General features: G+C 41.7%; 2 protein-coding genes across 2 annotated transcripts in view; one reads left to right on the plus strand and one right to left on the minus strand.

The window, feature by feature from the left end:
* LOC103524768 (titin) overlaps window positions 1-14796 on the plus strand; it is a 185309-nt gene that overhangs the window by 113628 nt on the left and 56885 nt on the right. The window contains 1 exon segment of the mRNA XM_026819934.1: window positions 13989-14209. Coding sequence (XP_026675735.1) covers window positions 13989-14209 — 221 coding nt within the window.
* LOC103524490 (ras-related protein Rab-37-like) lies at window positions 3907-4579 on the minus strand. The gene is made up of 2 exons (XM_008489506.2): window positions 4496-4579; window positions 3907-4076 (listed from the first exon to the last, which is right to left on the minus strand). Exons 1-2 carry the CDS (start codon window positions 4552-4554, stop codon window positions 3959-3961), a joined length of 177 nt encoding a protein of 58 aa, XP_008487728.1. The 5' UTR covers window positions 4555-4579; the 3' UTR covers window positions 3907-3958.

Consider the following 14796-nt stretch of genomic DNA (forward strand, 5'->3'; position numbering starts at 1 on the left):
ACATTTCCGATGTTGTGTTTGGCAATTTTCAATTCTTTTTGTTCTGTTTTGATCATTCTCTTCCTCATTTTCTTCCTCTTCAATTACTTGACTGTCTTGGGTGTCTTCTTCTTCGTTGTTCTCATCCAGATCTGTTCTTTTACCTACATTTCCGATGTTGTGTTTGGCAATTTTCAATTCTTTTTCAACACGTATATTATCAGAATCACTTTTGTGATCTACTTCAGTGTTGTTTTTTCCTTTTATGTCTTCAATCGCGCTTTTTCGTTTGCCTTCATGTTTCTTACCAAGTCTCTTTTTACTGTCAGCAATATCGCTGTCTTCAGGCAGATCTTTCTTGTTAATATCTTTGATGGCTTGGTTGTTTTTCTCACTGTTTATACTGTTTTCGGTGTTAGCGAGTTCACTTTTCGTGTCCTCATTCAAGTCCGTCCGTTTGCTTATAACTTTGACGGATTGCCCAGGTTTATCTTCTTTGAGTTTTCCATTAGCATATTTGCTTTCTCTCACGTTTCTATCGTCAGGGTTTTTACTTCCTTTCACATTTCCGCCATAGTCAATTTCTTCACTATCACTCGCAATGTCTTGATTTTTATCAAACTGTTTCTCTGCAACAATTTCCTCAGCACGTACTGGTGGTGCCTGTATAGGAGAATAGAAGAATAAATCATCAAGTTTTTGTAAAAGTTCAGAACATTTTTCAGGGTCGGCCTCAGGGGGCCAACTTTAACATCTAAAATGAGAACCCCCTACTTTTGATTCATCGTATTAAAGGTCTTAAAGAACGTAGTACTTTGGTTCAAGTTTGAGCTCGATCCGACAATCAGGGCCGGAGTTATTGCCTATTCGAATTTTTATTTTTCCATGTTCTCCCGCCAATAGGGGAAACACCAAAAATGGGAAATTCATATTGATTGGTGATTTGTGCTTCAAATAGGTCCCACTAATAATTTACATTGAAATTCGGTCCCAAAAATGAAATTTCGAAACATCCATTTTCACCCCCGGAGGCCATCAGGGCCGAAAGTCTAAATTTCATTTTTGGGTCTGAATTTCATTTGTCTTATTTTATGGTTCTCATCCCTATGAATACTTACCGATGGTCTATTGGCTAGGTTAGTAGTGGGGGGCGTGGCCAACTTGAGAGAGGTGGGGTCAAAGGGCAGGCGCACGGGAAGGCCCGCCCTCTATTGAGATGGATTTGAAATTAATTTGAAAATGATTACTCAAAACAGGTATGACCCTATGATTATGGGGTCTATGGGTACCAATATCTGGTGTTCCAAATTTGAATATGTCAGCACGGTACCCCATACAGCACAAAAGTTGGAAATCTACGTAATACCATTGTCAAAAGTAATTCCGTATTACAGAAGCAAGAAAAACAATATGTAAAAGGTCTGGATAAATCCATAACATCTGTACTAAATCACTATTACTTGTGTACCTATTTATATAAATCATGAGAATGTAGATTGTAATAAATTTGTCAATACAAACTTGTAATACATTCAGCACTTCACAGCTTTTATGAACAATCTAATTCGAAAATTATCTGTATTCATTGACCTTTTTTTTTAATTTTGCTGTTATAATCCCGTTTTAAACATCCAAATATTCCAAATTCATTGTAATTTGTAATGGCCTTCGTATATTGATCATCGAATTTGACTTCAAATTAAATTCCCTTCCATCTTTGTTCTAGGAACCGGAGAAAGCGAGTGAAGAGCTGGACAGTGCAGTCCCTCAGCATGAACTCCTGGACAGTTCCCTGTCCCGAGGCAAAGCAGACTTGGCCGCTACAGGTCGCTACTTACCTTCTATTTATAGCGTTCCATTGTATTTCTGTTCTAGGAACCAGAGAAAGCGAGTGAAGAGCTGGACAGTGCAGTCCCTCAGCATGAACTCCTGGACATTTCTCTGTCAAGAGGCAAAGCAGACTTGGCCGCTACAGGTCGCTACTTACCTTCTATTTATAGTGTTCTATCTCTGTTTAGGTTGAAAATATGAAAATAGAATACAGATTTTCTGCAATGAAAAACATTACAAAAACTGCATTTTCCTTTTCGAAACGGAAACGATTTCCCTTCTTCAAGATTGGCGCGCCATCTTGGATTTCCAATGGCTTAGTGCAGGCGCTAAAACGCCAAAAGAGGGGAAAGGAGCTTCAGAAGAGAAAAAATCGTCTCAGTTTACGACTAAAATTGGTGAGAAATTGGTATTACAACCGAATTTTAGAAAAATTGGAAATTGATGGTAACTAGGTATTTCGTAAATTTTCCCATTTTTACTTTCCTTATCCTATAACCATGAAACTCACGTTACGTCATGTCATGTGAAGTTATGTAAATGCAGTTTCTTTGTGTTATTATGTCACAACTTTGGTGCTCACTGCAGCATTGTAGGATTTTCCCAATATCTCAACAAGTAAAAGGGCTGGAAAAGGCAGCTTGGAAGACGTCCGTAAAGAGAAGCCCAAACGTGAAACTTTTGGCGTTCGTGTCCTGCACAGGATGTGTAAAAGCAAATCCGACCGATATTTGGCCAAAACGGCTGGTAACGGAGGTTCCACCGAAGCTAATCTGGACAAAATCGACGAACGGAACTCGGAAAATGAAACTCCGTCTGTAGGGAGCGACGAAAATGGAACGCGCTTAACACTACCTAATTACAACCAAAAATGTTACTTTATTAAATTATTAATAATTATTAATCCCCGCTATAGCTCCCTAAGGTAACTAGTCAACTAAATTTAAATAAAATAAATAATAATAGTAAAAAATTCTAAATCGCAACAAACCGGAAAAAAATTAATTACCTACTTAATTATCCGCCGATTTTGTTTCGTTCAAATCGATCGATCCGCGATTAATCCCGCCCGATCTGAGATAGAACTTACTCTGGGGTAAGTGATTCTGGTAACTGACCGAGCATCGAATCCTGAACCTGCTGGTTGTGCTCCCTTCCAGTGACTACCAGAATGACCTTGAATGCCATTATTATTCAAGATGACCGATGTTACTTCATCTTGTACCTAGGTAGGTATTACCTCTTAAGTATGTACCTACTATGAAGCCTCGCAGTACCATCGTACCTAGATGAGCCTTCATAAATAATTATGATCTGTGTTAAAAGTTCTATGCCAGCCTAATAGTTAGCTTGGTTGGGAGACCTTCGCTTCTGTCTTGTAAGTGCTAGGTTGCGGGTTCGATTCCCACCCGGGGCGGATTTTATCCTAAACAGATAAGGTCCGTTCTCGGAACGGCTGGCTTTTTCCTATCATGTCTTCCTTCTCACTTCGCCTTCAGGACGATGAGACCCTAGTTACAGCTCAGCTTAATATAACGTGAATTTGTATCAGGGATTGTCTCAGGATTGAGTTAGTTTTGTGTTTGGAGTTAAGCTATTAAGCCTCGCAGTACCATCGTACCTAGATGAGCTTTCATAAATAATTATGATCTGTGTTAAAAGTTCTATGCCAGCCTAATAGTTAGCTTGGTTGGGAGACCTTCGCTTCTGTCTTGTAAGTGCTAGGTTGCGGGTTCGATTCCCGCCCGGGGCGGATTTTATCCTAAACAGATAAGGTTCGTTCTCGGAACGGCTGGCTTTTTCCCATCATGTCTTCCTTCTCACTTCGCCTTCAGGACGATGAGACCCTAGTTACAGCTCGGCTTAATATAACGTGAATTTGTATCAGGGATTGTCTCAGGATTGAGTTAGTTTTGTGTTTGGAGTTAAGCTAATATAAGGAAAAATCCCAAATCTCGCGGCCCACAGTTTGACAAGCCCTGTTTTACCTGGAGTATCCTGAAGGAAGAATTTAAATGAAATGTTGCGTCCGGTACAATTTCTGGAAGAGCTCCCGTGATGTCCCTGAGGAATTTGCCTCAGTCCCAATTAGTTGAAATAATCGAGGTTCTACTGTATAATAATGGTAGTTTCAGCAATAGTAATCAGATTATGATGAGCCACAGGTTGGCAGTGTGCAGTTCACTTTCTGCGTTTGTTCTCTCACGTACTCCTGAACATTGAATGTGCCCCCGTCCTTGGTCCCCGCCTTTCTTGATTTGAGCTCTCTGGAAAAAGTAAATAAATAATAGTAATAACCAGCCCTAATTAACTTGAAAGAGGTGTATTTTGCTTTCGGGAAGCTGACTACGGAAAATTACGGGAAGCACATCTGCCTTGTGAGGACTAGGTCGTTTTTCGTATCCGGTCCTCCTTGTCTCTCTTCGTTTTGGGGACGATAAAACCTCAGGAGTTACAGTTTCCTTTATCAAACAAACCTCATGAAAAGCCTTAGGCACTTGGTTTACCAGGTGAGCGTCTCAACCATTACAACACCGAGGTAGGTTGTTGCTGGGAATAATCCATTGGTATTTCCCATTTCCTGTGATTCGGAGTTCCCGAATTTTCATCTTCAAATCGCATTAAACGGAGAGCAAAAAGCTCTCTATGCTCTCAACTCTGTTTTTAGCCTCTGACGGCCACTTACCGTGCAATGGCCATGAAGGCCAGCTCCACATTAAGGCCGGTTTTGGCCGACGTTTCCATGTAGGTGACCTTGTACTCCCGAGCTATTTTTCTTCTTAAATTTTCTTTTTCTTCTTAAATTTGATCCTTGTGATTATTAGTAATTTTTCTAGAGTCTAGACTGTTTAGAGGATTGATTGTTTGATAGAGGGACCTCTAACAACGGGGGTCTCATCCTCGAAGAGAGAGGAAGACAGGATAGGAGAAAGCCATGCCGTTCCGAGAACGAACCTTATCAGAAAGTTCGCCGAGCACGGGAATTGATCTTCAAAGCGTTTGTTCGGACAGGAACCATAAAAAATACCGAGGTAACTAGAGGTAATGCGGACACAAGTAGATCTCAAACCAAAACAGGAAGGCAGATTTTTTTTTTTATTATTATTTTTTTTTCTATCTGGATTACGAAAGTAAAATTTAAAAAAAAAAAAGTTTCGTAGGAATGAAACAACTGCTACATTAGACCCTTGTGATCTGTGTCATAGCATGCCCATTTAGTATGCCTCTCATCAGATGGGCGACCAGAGACACGAGAACATCAGAAAGTAACCCGTTGAAATATTTGCAATCGAAAAAAGAGTGCAATTTTTTTTGTACATAGTGGGATTCGACGCCCTGACCTTCTGAATGGCAAGCAAGCACATTGCCACTGGGCTAACCTTGACGGTGCTTACGGAAACGGTACTGGAAAATGGCAGAGGAAGAGAAAGAACACAAATTTCTTAGAATAATCTATTTCTATTATGTACTCTGAAAAAAAAATGGGGAAAAAACACTTGAATAAAAAAATAGATTCTGCGAAAGATTTTCTACCTTCCAGGAATGGACGGATCACTTGTATGTTTTTATATATAAAAAAAAAAAAAAAAAAAAATCAGTATTAAAGGGGTACAGAAAGTTACAGGGAGGTTAATATACTTTATTGATTGTTGTTGAAGACGTTTGATTAAAGTCTTTCCACTATCTGATTGGATAACCTAACAGCCTTTCCACTAAGCTAACAAATTTTCCACTAATCTTGTGACTTTGAAAAACCAAGCTATTTTCTAACTTAGGTACTTTTACTCTTTTTGGTGACTGGTCTTCTTCATTTACAAAGCACATGTCTTGTCACTGTGTCTTAATGCTGGCGTAATGTGTATGTTTACATCTAGCTAAGCAACGAATGCCTTCCTTTTGTAAATATCGTATTTCTTTGTCTGATTAAAGTCTTTCCCAGGGTGTCTACCAGACTGGAAAACCGGGAAAACCGGGAAAAGTCAGGGAATTTCATGGAGACTGGAAAAGTCAGGAGACTTGGCCATTACAGGTCGCTACTTACCTTCTATTTATAGCGTTCTATCTCTGTTCTAGGAACCGGAGAAAGCGAGTGAAGAGCTGGACAGTGCAGTCCCTCAGCATGAACTCCTGGACAGTTCTCTGTCAAGAGGCAAAGCAGACTTGGCCGCTACAGGTCGCTACTTACCTTCTATTTATAGTGTTCTATCTCTGTTCTAGGAACCGGAGAAAGCGAGTGAAGAGCTGGACAGTGCAGTCCCTCAGCATGAACTCCTGGACAGTTCTCTGTCAAGAGGCAAAGCAGACTTGGCCGCTACAGGTCGCTACTTACCTTCTATTTATAGCGTTCTATCTCTGTTCTAGGAACCGGAGAAAGCGAGTGAAGAGCTGGACAGTGCAGTCCCTCAGCATGAACTCCTGGACAGTTCTCTGTCAAGAGGCAAAGCAGACTTGGCCGCTACAGGTCGCTACTTACCTTCTATTTATAGCGTTCTATCTCTGTTCTAGGAACCGGAGAAAGCGAGTGAAGAGCTGGACAGTGCAGTCCCTCAGCATGAACTCCTGGACAGTTCTCTGTCAAGAGGCAAAGCAGACTTGGCCGCTACAGGTCGCTACTTACCTTCTATTTATAGCTTTCCATTGTATCTCTGTTCTAGGAACCAGAGAAAGCGAGTGAAGAGCTGGACAGTGCAGTCCCTCAGTATGAACTCCTGGACAGTTCTCTGTCCCGAGGCAAAGCAGACTTGGCCGCTACAGGTCGCTACTTACCTTCTATTTATAGCGTTCTATCTCTGTTCTAGGAACCGGAGAAAGCGAGTGAAGAGCTGGACAGTGCAGTCCCTCAGCATGAACTCCTGGACAGTTCCCTGTCCCGAGGCAAAGCAGACTTGGCCGCTACAGGTCGCTACTTACCTTCTATTTATAGCTTTCCATTGTATCTCTGTTCTAGGAACCAGAGAAAGCGAGTGAAGAGCTGGACAGTGCAGTCGATTTACAATGGATTTTTCCTAACGCAAGTTTGAAGTATGGATTTCCCTAACTCAATTTGAAGCTTGAAATTACAATGGATCTTCCTAACTCCATTAAACGTTTTGAAGCCGTTCTTTACCATGGATTTTTCCTAACGCGAATTTGAATTTTGGATTTCTGTTGGATTTTCCCAACTCACCACCAAGTTTGGAGTGTGGATTTCCCTAACTCAATTCGAAGCTTGGAAATAGAATGGATTTTCCCTAACACACACAAAAACTACGTGTTTTAAAGCCCCTCTTTAACATGGATTTTTTCCTAACGCGAATTTGAATTTTGGATTTCTGTTGGATTTTTCCTAACTCATTACTAAGTTTGAAGCTTTGAAAATAAATGTGGATTTCAATTTTACCTAATTCAGCGTAGCGCAAGTTTTAACTTTGGATTTTTTTCTCCCTTCTTTTTATTGGATTTTCCCTGACTTGTGTTGACTACTTTTCCCATTTTGTGGATTTTAATTTTACCTAATCCAGCGTAGCGCAAGTTTTAACTTTGGATTTTTTTCTCCCTTCTTTTTATTGGATTTTCCCTGACTTGTGTTGACTACTTTTCCCATTTACCCACCAACACTCCCCTGCCCTAACACCACTGAAACCCATTTCAGTCGAAAACACTTTGCTATAGGTCTGTGTTGTTTGTAGCTTTAGTAGATTTTTGTTTAACCCTCGCACATAATATGCAATTGCAATGGAGGAGTTGCAATTGGGAAAATATTATTAATAAAAGGTCGATTTCTATGTAAAAAGTTGTGAAAAATCCAAATCTGAGGTCAAAACTCCGAAAAAGTAACTTTAAAGGTCAAAAATTCAATTTTTAATTGCCGTTCTAATGAAAAAGTTCAAAGATATGTGACGTCAGATTTCACGTCAAAATGCGCAGAAACGCTTACGCACAAACAAACGAAGCGGGAGTCATGAATAATGAAGTCATCGCCTACGGGAGCGTATGCCGTGACGTCAAACTTCACGATTTACCGGTATTTTTAAATGGATTTATCTCGGTATCTAGAAGTCATAGAAGAAAAAGAAAAATTCCGTTGGTCCTCATTTTTCCTGCTCTATGACTTTGAAACATCACGCGAAAAAGTAACTTTTTTTTTAGAGGTTTGACAGAGGGAACTGTAAATGCTATGGTCTTATCGTCCCGAAATCGAAGAGAGAAGGAAGCCAGGATAGGAGAAAGCCAGCCGTTCCGAGAACGAACATTATCCCATCAGGATAAAATCCGCCCCGGGCGGGAATCGAACCCGGGCAGAAAGCCAGCCGTTCCGAGAACGAACATTATCCCATCAGGATAAAATCCGCCCCGGGCGGGAATCGAACCCGGGTCTAGCGCCGTTCCGAGAACGAACATTATCCAGGATAAAATCCGCCCCGGGCGGGAATCGAACCCGCGGCCTAGCGCTTACCGCCTCGAGAACGAACATTATCCCATCAGGATAAAATCCGCCCCGGGCGGGAATCGAACCCGCGGCCTAGCGCTTACAATAGAAGTCTTATCGTCCCGAAATCGAAGAGAGAAGGAAGACAGGATAGGAGGAAAGCCAGCCGTTCCGAGAACGAACATTATCCCCGCCCCGGGCGGGAATCGAACCCGCGGCCTAGCGCTTACAAGGCAGACGCACTACCAACTAAGCTAACTAGGCTGGCTAAAAGTAACTTTAAAAGGTCGAAAATTCAATTTCTAATTGCCGTTCTAATGGAAAAGTTTAAAGATATGTGACGTCAGATTTCACGTCAAAATGCGCAGAAACGCTTACGCACAAACAAACGAAGCGGGAGTCATGAATAATGACGTCATCGCCTACGGGAGCGTATGCCGTGACGTCAAGCTTCACGATTTACCGGTATTTTTTTAAATCGATTTATCTCGGTATCTAGAAGTCATAGAAGAAAAAGAAAAATTCCGTTGGTCCTCATTTTTCCTGCTCTATGACTTTGAAACATGACCCAACTGATCTATTGACACTGACATATAATGTGCAATTCTTCTTCTTCTACACCTTTTCCCACTCAAGTGGGGTCGGCGTTCTACACCTTTTCCCTAATGTGCAATTCGATAAAAATAAAAGATCTAGTTTCAATATTTTTTGTTTGTTTTATTTTTTTTTCCTTTAGTCTTCTCCTGTATTTGTAGTGTACCTATTCCATAAAATGTCAAAATAGACAACACCTTAGTTAGATCGCGGGGGTAAAGGGACTTTTCAGTCTCATTCTGGCAGGATAAATAAGGTAGGTATATTCTATTCTATTCCATTCTGTTCTAATCTATTCTATTACTTCTATTTAATTCTATTCTATTCTATTTCAGTCTATTCTATTCCATTCTGTTCTGTTCTAATCTATTCTATTACTTCTATTTAATTCTATTCTATTCTATTTCAGATTCAGGAGATGTGTGGAGCCCCCCGAATCCCCAAGACAGCTCCCCTTATCTGTCGAGCAAGAAGGAAACATCTTATCACTGGCAGAACGTGCCGGTACCTGAGTGGTCCAAGGAACAGGTGAGTAAATTTTGTTTTTTTTTTGTTTTTTTTTTTTTTTTTTTTTTTAAGGGTTTTATACCAGATGGCTTTCCCGGTATGATCCAAGAACACGACTGTAGATAACAAATTTGATATAAGTCGGACACCTCGGACAGTCACCCGTTCAGATATTAAAAACAGTCCGTGTTGCTTTACCTTATCAAAAAAGGATGGGAATTGACCCCTCATTAATTAAGGGGACACCAGAATTGATGTGAAGGAAGACAGGATAGGAGAAAGCCAGCCGTTCCGAGAACGAACCTTATCCGTTTAGGATAAAGTCCTCCCCGGGAATCGAACCCGCGACCTAGCGCTTACAAGGCAGATGCGCTACCCTCCAAGCTAACTACTAGCCTATTTTTCATTCCTTATGTCACCTAATGTGAAACGACCTCCAAACAGTTCAAACTAACCAGGTTGGTGATTTTTTTTTTCCTTTTAACTTTATCTGACCCTATTTAAATAGGAAAGTGCTAGGAAGACGAAGAACTTTATCTACTACACAGTTAAAATTATCATTTTTTAAATAGGAAAATGCTAAGAAGAAGAAGAACTTTATCTACTACACAGTTACCAAACCCAAGAGTATTGAGAATCTGCGGGAGAGAGGACATGCGCACTTTGAATGTAAACTAGAACCAGTGACTGATTCTAATCTCAAGGTGGAATGGTTCAAGAACGGTCGTCCCGTGACTATTGGACATCGGTTCCGTCCTATTCATGACTTTGGCTACGTCGCCCTAGACATTATCGATACTATACCTGAAGACTCTGGAACATATACTTGCCGTGCCGTCAACTTGGTTGGTTTTGCTGAAGTGCAGGCAACTCTGCAATGTAGAGGATCAGCAGGCATATTGACCTCGACACAGAATGAGACTGGTCTAGAGCAGATTCAATACTTGGAAGATAAGAGCAAGTATCAGAGAGGAGAATATATTGAGGAGACAACTACTCAGGCTCCCATCTTCACTACGTCACTCAAGAACTGTGAAATCAAAGAGGGTAAGTCAAACTCATTGAGTATCTATGGTAGTATTTTACAATCAAATTTCGAGAAAATTGGAGTGTCCTTTGTTCTAATTTATAATACGACTAAGGCATCACTACTATCACAACTGCCTCGTTGATGTAGTGGCTAAGTCGCTCGCCTGATAATAAGGGCATGGGTTCAATCCCAGTCGCTGCATGGAATTTTATCGTCATGGAATTTTATCGTTGTAAGTAGTAGACTACTACTGGAGCAAAGGGACTCGTTTGATCAGTATAAATAAGGGCCATTTTAACTATGTACTTGTCTTTCTTAATGAAAAGGCGGAGTTACCTATGTTAATTTCTGTGAACCAAATTATGACTTCTAATCAAACTCCTTATTGACCCCTAATTATGACCTCTAATTAAACTTCTTATTCACCTTTAATCAAACTTTTTATTGACCTCTAATCAATCTTCTTCGCCCTTCAGGTCAGCGAGCTCACTTCGAGTGCCGTCTAATCCCAGTATCGGACAACACGATGAAAGTGGAATGGTTCCACAACAACGTTCCCATCAAGTCTGGATCTCGATTTACCGAGACCAATAACTTCGGCTTTGTCGCGCTGGATATCATGCAGTGCCTGCCTGAAGATTCGGGCGTGTATACGTGTCGCGCCGTCAATGCACTGGGTCAGGCCGTTACTTCAGGCAATCTGCTTGTACACTGTAAGTATTGATTTATTTAAAGTAGCATCCATCGCCTAAAATCCGCTCCGACAATCAGTCTCCGTGGCTTAGTGGGTATTACACTGGGCTTACACGCCGGAGGCCCGGGCTCAATTCTCGGCAAGTTGCAAGTTTTTTCGGCTCTGTGCTTAAATGATTGCCACTTTAACCGATTAGCGACCAGTGGCAGCATTAACAGAGTAAAAAGAAAATTCCTAGAGTTGACAGAATTAGTAAAGGAGGGTCTAATTAAGGAGCGCGGTAGCGCTCCGCCCCGCCAAGTCAAGAAAGTTTGACCGTCTAACAGAATTAGGCCAGCCATTCACTATCATCTAGACCTGGCAGGTACGACTGAAAATGTCCGAATGTCGGGTTACTTGATACCTGATGAGCACACACACTATCAGGTATAACTGAGACCTGATCAGGTCTACCTGATAGTGTGTGGCTGGCCTTAGGAAAGGAGACTCTGAGCTACGATGTAATATCCACAAATATTGGAAAGATCCTTGTGGATTAAATATCAAATTCCATTTTCTCTCTTCTCTCTCGTGTTCACAGCCAAGAAATCCATCCAAACGGAAACCCAGCACGGCGAATCTCTTAGCCGTCTGCAACAGCTAGAACAGGGTCGGTACCAGCGTACATCTATCATTGAGGATACGGTATCCCAGGCCCCTGTCTTCACACAACCTATGCGCGACATACATGTGGCCGAAAACCAGGCAGCGCACTTCGAAGCGCGCCTGATCCCCGTGGGAGATTCCAAACTGAAGGTATGTTACCCTTAGTGTTCATATGAAACTTCACAAAGTTACTGAGTCTTCAATAGATACCCTCAAACAGTCCAAGTCCGTATAGGTACCGTTTAAGATATTGGGAAACGTAATCTTTTTCTTTTACTGCACCTTTTCCCAATCTCATTTGGGGTCGGTGTTACCCTCCATACCCTCCTATCTAATGTCTTCTCCCTTCTCCATCCCTTGGGAAACATAATGAACGAAAACATAAAATACCTTCAATTAATTTAAAATTTGCTGATTAATGTTTGGGTCCCATTGGACCATGGGGCCACTTACGGGTCTTGTTTTCGAGGGTTTAGCTCACTGACGTACAAAGGGAGTTTGTTCTTTACTTACTTTCCGGGTTCTCACTATAAATAAATACATGTAAATATTTTGAATTTCCAGAAGTTGGCTACAGCTACAGCTTTCTGGTTGGCTTGCCTGTAGGTCTTCCGTTGTTTATTCTGCAATAACTTTTGAACAATTAGTTTAATTTGGATCGAATCTAATAATGTTACACATCTTCAGCACATAAATAATTTTTGCTGATTTAATTCGCAGGTGACTTGGTTGAGAAATGGTGTCCCCATCCAGGCATCGAACCGGGTCAGCACAATGCACGACTTTGGTTACGTCGCCTTGAACTTCAAGTATACTTATCCTGAGGACTCTGGTACTTACACTTGTAGAGCTGTCAATGAGCTGGGAGAGGCTGTCACTTCATCTACACTGTTTGTTGAATGTAAGTTGAAGCTTTTTTTTCTGACGGAGTTAGTTCTTATCGTCCTGAAAGCGAAGATAAGGAAGACAGGGTACTAGAAAGCCAGCCATTTTGAGAACGAACCTTATCTATTTGGGATAAAATCCGCCCCGGCGCGGCGGGAATCGAATCCGCGAAATAAATTGTTATTCTACAATTTTGTTTTAAAAACACCTGATTGGAGAAATGACCCCAATACGGCCGCAGAATTCCTCCGCTAGACGACCAAATGCTCTGCACGAAAAACCTTGCTTAGGTATCGTCTGACTTGATGCTTAGGTGGTTGCATTTAGCTTGTCTGATTATTTAATAATGACAGACATAACTGTCGAATAAGTTGGTCCAATTTTTATTGAGATTGACACACAATATAAACCTTTGAGGAGGCACATACGGAGAATTTTCTCATAACATTTCGAGCCGTGTGGAACCATTTTTCGTCCGTGTGGGGAATCTGATACGAGACCTTCGTCGTGGTAAAACATTACCTCGATTTCCTAATCCTAGTCTCTTTCTAAACAAGTAACGTATCTCATTTTTTTCCTCACAGCTAAAGCCTCCCTACAGCTGGACACTCAGAATGAGGCTGCACTCCAGAAGATACAAAACCTGGAGGATACATCCCGCTTCAAGAGAAAGGAAGAGGAAGAAGTTGAGGTCACTCAACAACCTAGCTTCACTGTACAACTCAATGGACCTACTGAACTAGTTGAAGGTAAGTGCGCGTCCACAACGGTGACCATGGACCATTGACCCTGGACCATCGACCGTAGTCTAGAACCTGAACCATAGATTGCTTAACTCCATACACAAAAAGCCCAATCTGAGGCTTAGGTGTAGGGGCTAGACAGCCCTAAAGGATGGGTTAAGCTTCTACGAATCCGGACTATCGACCTTCGCACCAGTGTGTCCACAACGGAGCCTGGAACCTCCTGCTTATTTAGATACGCTTGAAAAATTTGAGGTTAGAATGTTCTTAAAAATATGTACAACACCATCGACCATCGCAGAAAAAATACCAGGCTCAATTTCTTTTCTGTGAGGGTTGGAGCTATGGTCAAGGCTCCGTTGATTACGCTTATTAGCATGGTTTGTTTATTTTCTCTTGGATCGGGACCAGGCTAGGGTTGATTTTCGGTTCTCTATTGTGGACGCCTACTTATACCTCTAACTAAAACTTACCCATTCAGCTTAAAGTTATCGGTAAGTTGAGCAACCTTTTATATCTCAGTAGTTACCAATAATAATAGTGCTTATTTATAAATAAATAGTGCTTATTTATACTGCTCGCATAGGACTGAAAAGTCCCTTTAATCCAGCAGTTGCATCTTTGTGACAAAGCCATTTGTTTTATCGGTATTTACCTGTTTCATTGACACAGGTGAAGGCACCATCATCACGGACACCCAACACCCGAAGGGTCTCGAGAAGATTCGCAAACTGGAAGACACTGAACCTCACAAGCGACCTGAAGTGGACGATAACGCTACCAAGCAGCGACCCGTGTTCACTAAGCCGCTACAAAATATCGACGCAGTGGAAGAAGGCAAGAACGCGCACTTCAGCTGCCGCCTAATCCCAGTGGGAGATCCTACTCTTAAGGTGAGATATTTTCTTATCGAACCTTGGGCCAGCCACTCACTATCAGGTAGACCTGAGAGGCGGACCTGATCAGATGTACCTGTCAGTTCTACCTGATAGTGAGTGACTGTCAGGTCTACCTGATAGTGAGTGACTGTAACACGTACACAGTAACAGTACACACGGCTACGATTGCGAGAAGCTAGCCTAGTCAGCTTGGTTGGTAGTCCATCTGCCTTGTATGCGCTAGGCCGCGGGTTCGATTTTCACCCGGGCCGGATTTTATCCTGAACGGATAATGTTTGTTCTCGGGACGGACGGCTGGCCTTCTCCTATCCTATCTTCCTTCTCTCTTCCATTTTAGGACAATAAGACTTCTGTTGTTAGTTGTTACAGATCCCTCTATCTTCCTCCTAGCCTTTTCCTATTTAAATAGTTTCTTGTCAGCCTCTTCCAGGCAGCCTATTGTGTACCTTATGTGCTCATGTCCTGATAATTTTTTCTCACCCAAGTCTTGATTCACATAAATTTTCCACCTTTTCTTCAGTCTTTCTCGCCCTCTTCTCCCCCTCCATTCTCTCAACTCTTAAAGCTGCCTAGAGTGCCTA

The sequence above is a fragment of the Diaphorina citri genome, unplaced genomic scaffold, assembly GCF_000475195.1.
Source record: "Diaphorina citri unplaced genomic scaffold, Diaci psyllid genome assembly version 1.1 scaffold6, whole genome shotgun sequence".
NCBI classification, from domain to species: Eukaryota; Metazoa; Arthropoda; class Insecta; order Hemiptera; family Psyllidae; genus Diaphorina; species Diaphorina citri.

Excerpts from the sequence above, each read along its gene's own strand:
- LOC103524490 (XM_008489506.2), bottom strand. The coding sequence starts at position 4,554 with ATGGAAACGTCGGCCAAAACCGGCCTTAATGTGGAGCTGGCCTTCATG. Across the intron at positions 4,077-4,495 it reads GCCTTCATGGCCATTGCACG|AGAGCTCAAATCAAGAAAGG; the intron begins GTAAGTGGCCGT and ends TACTTTTTCCAG.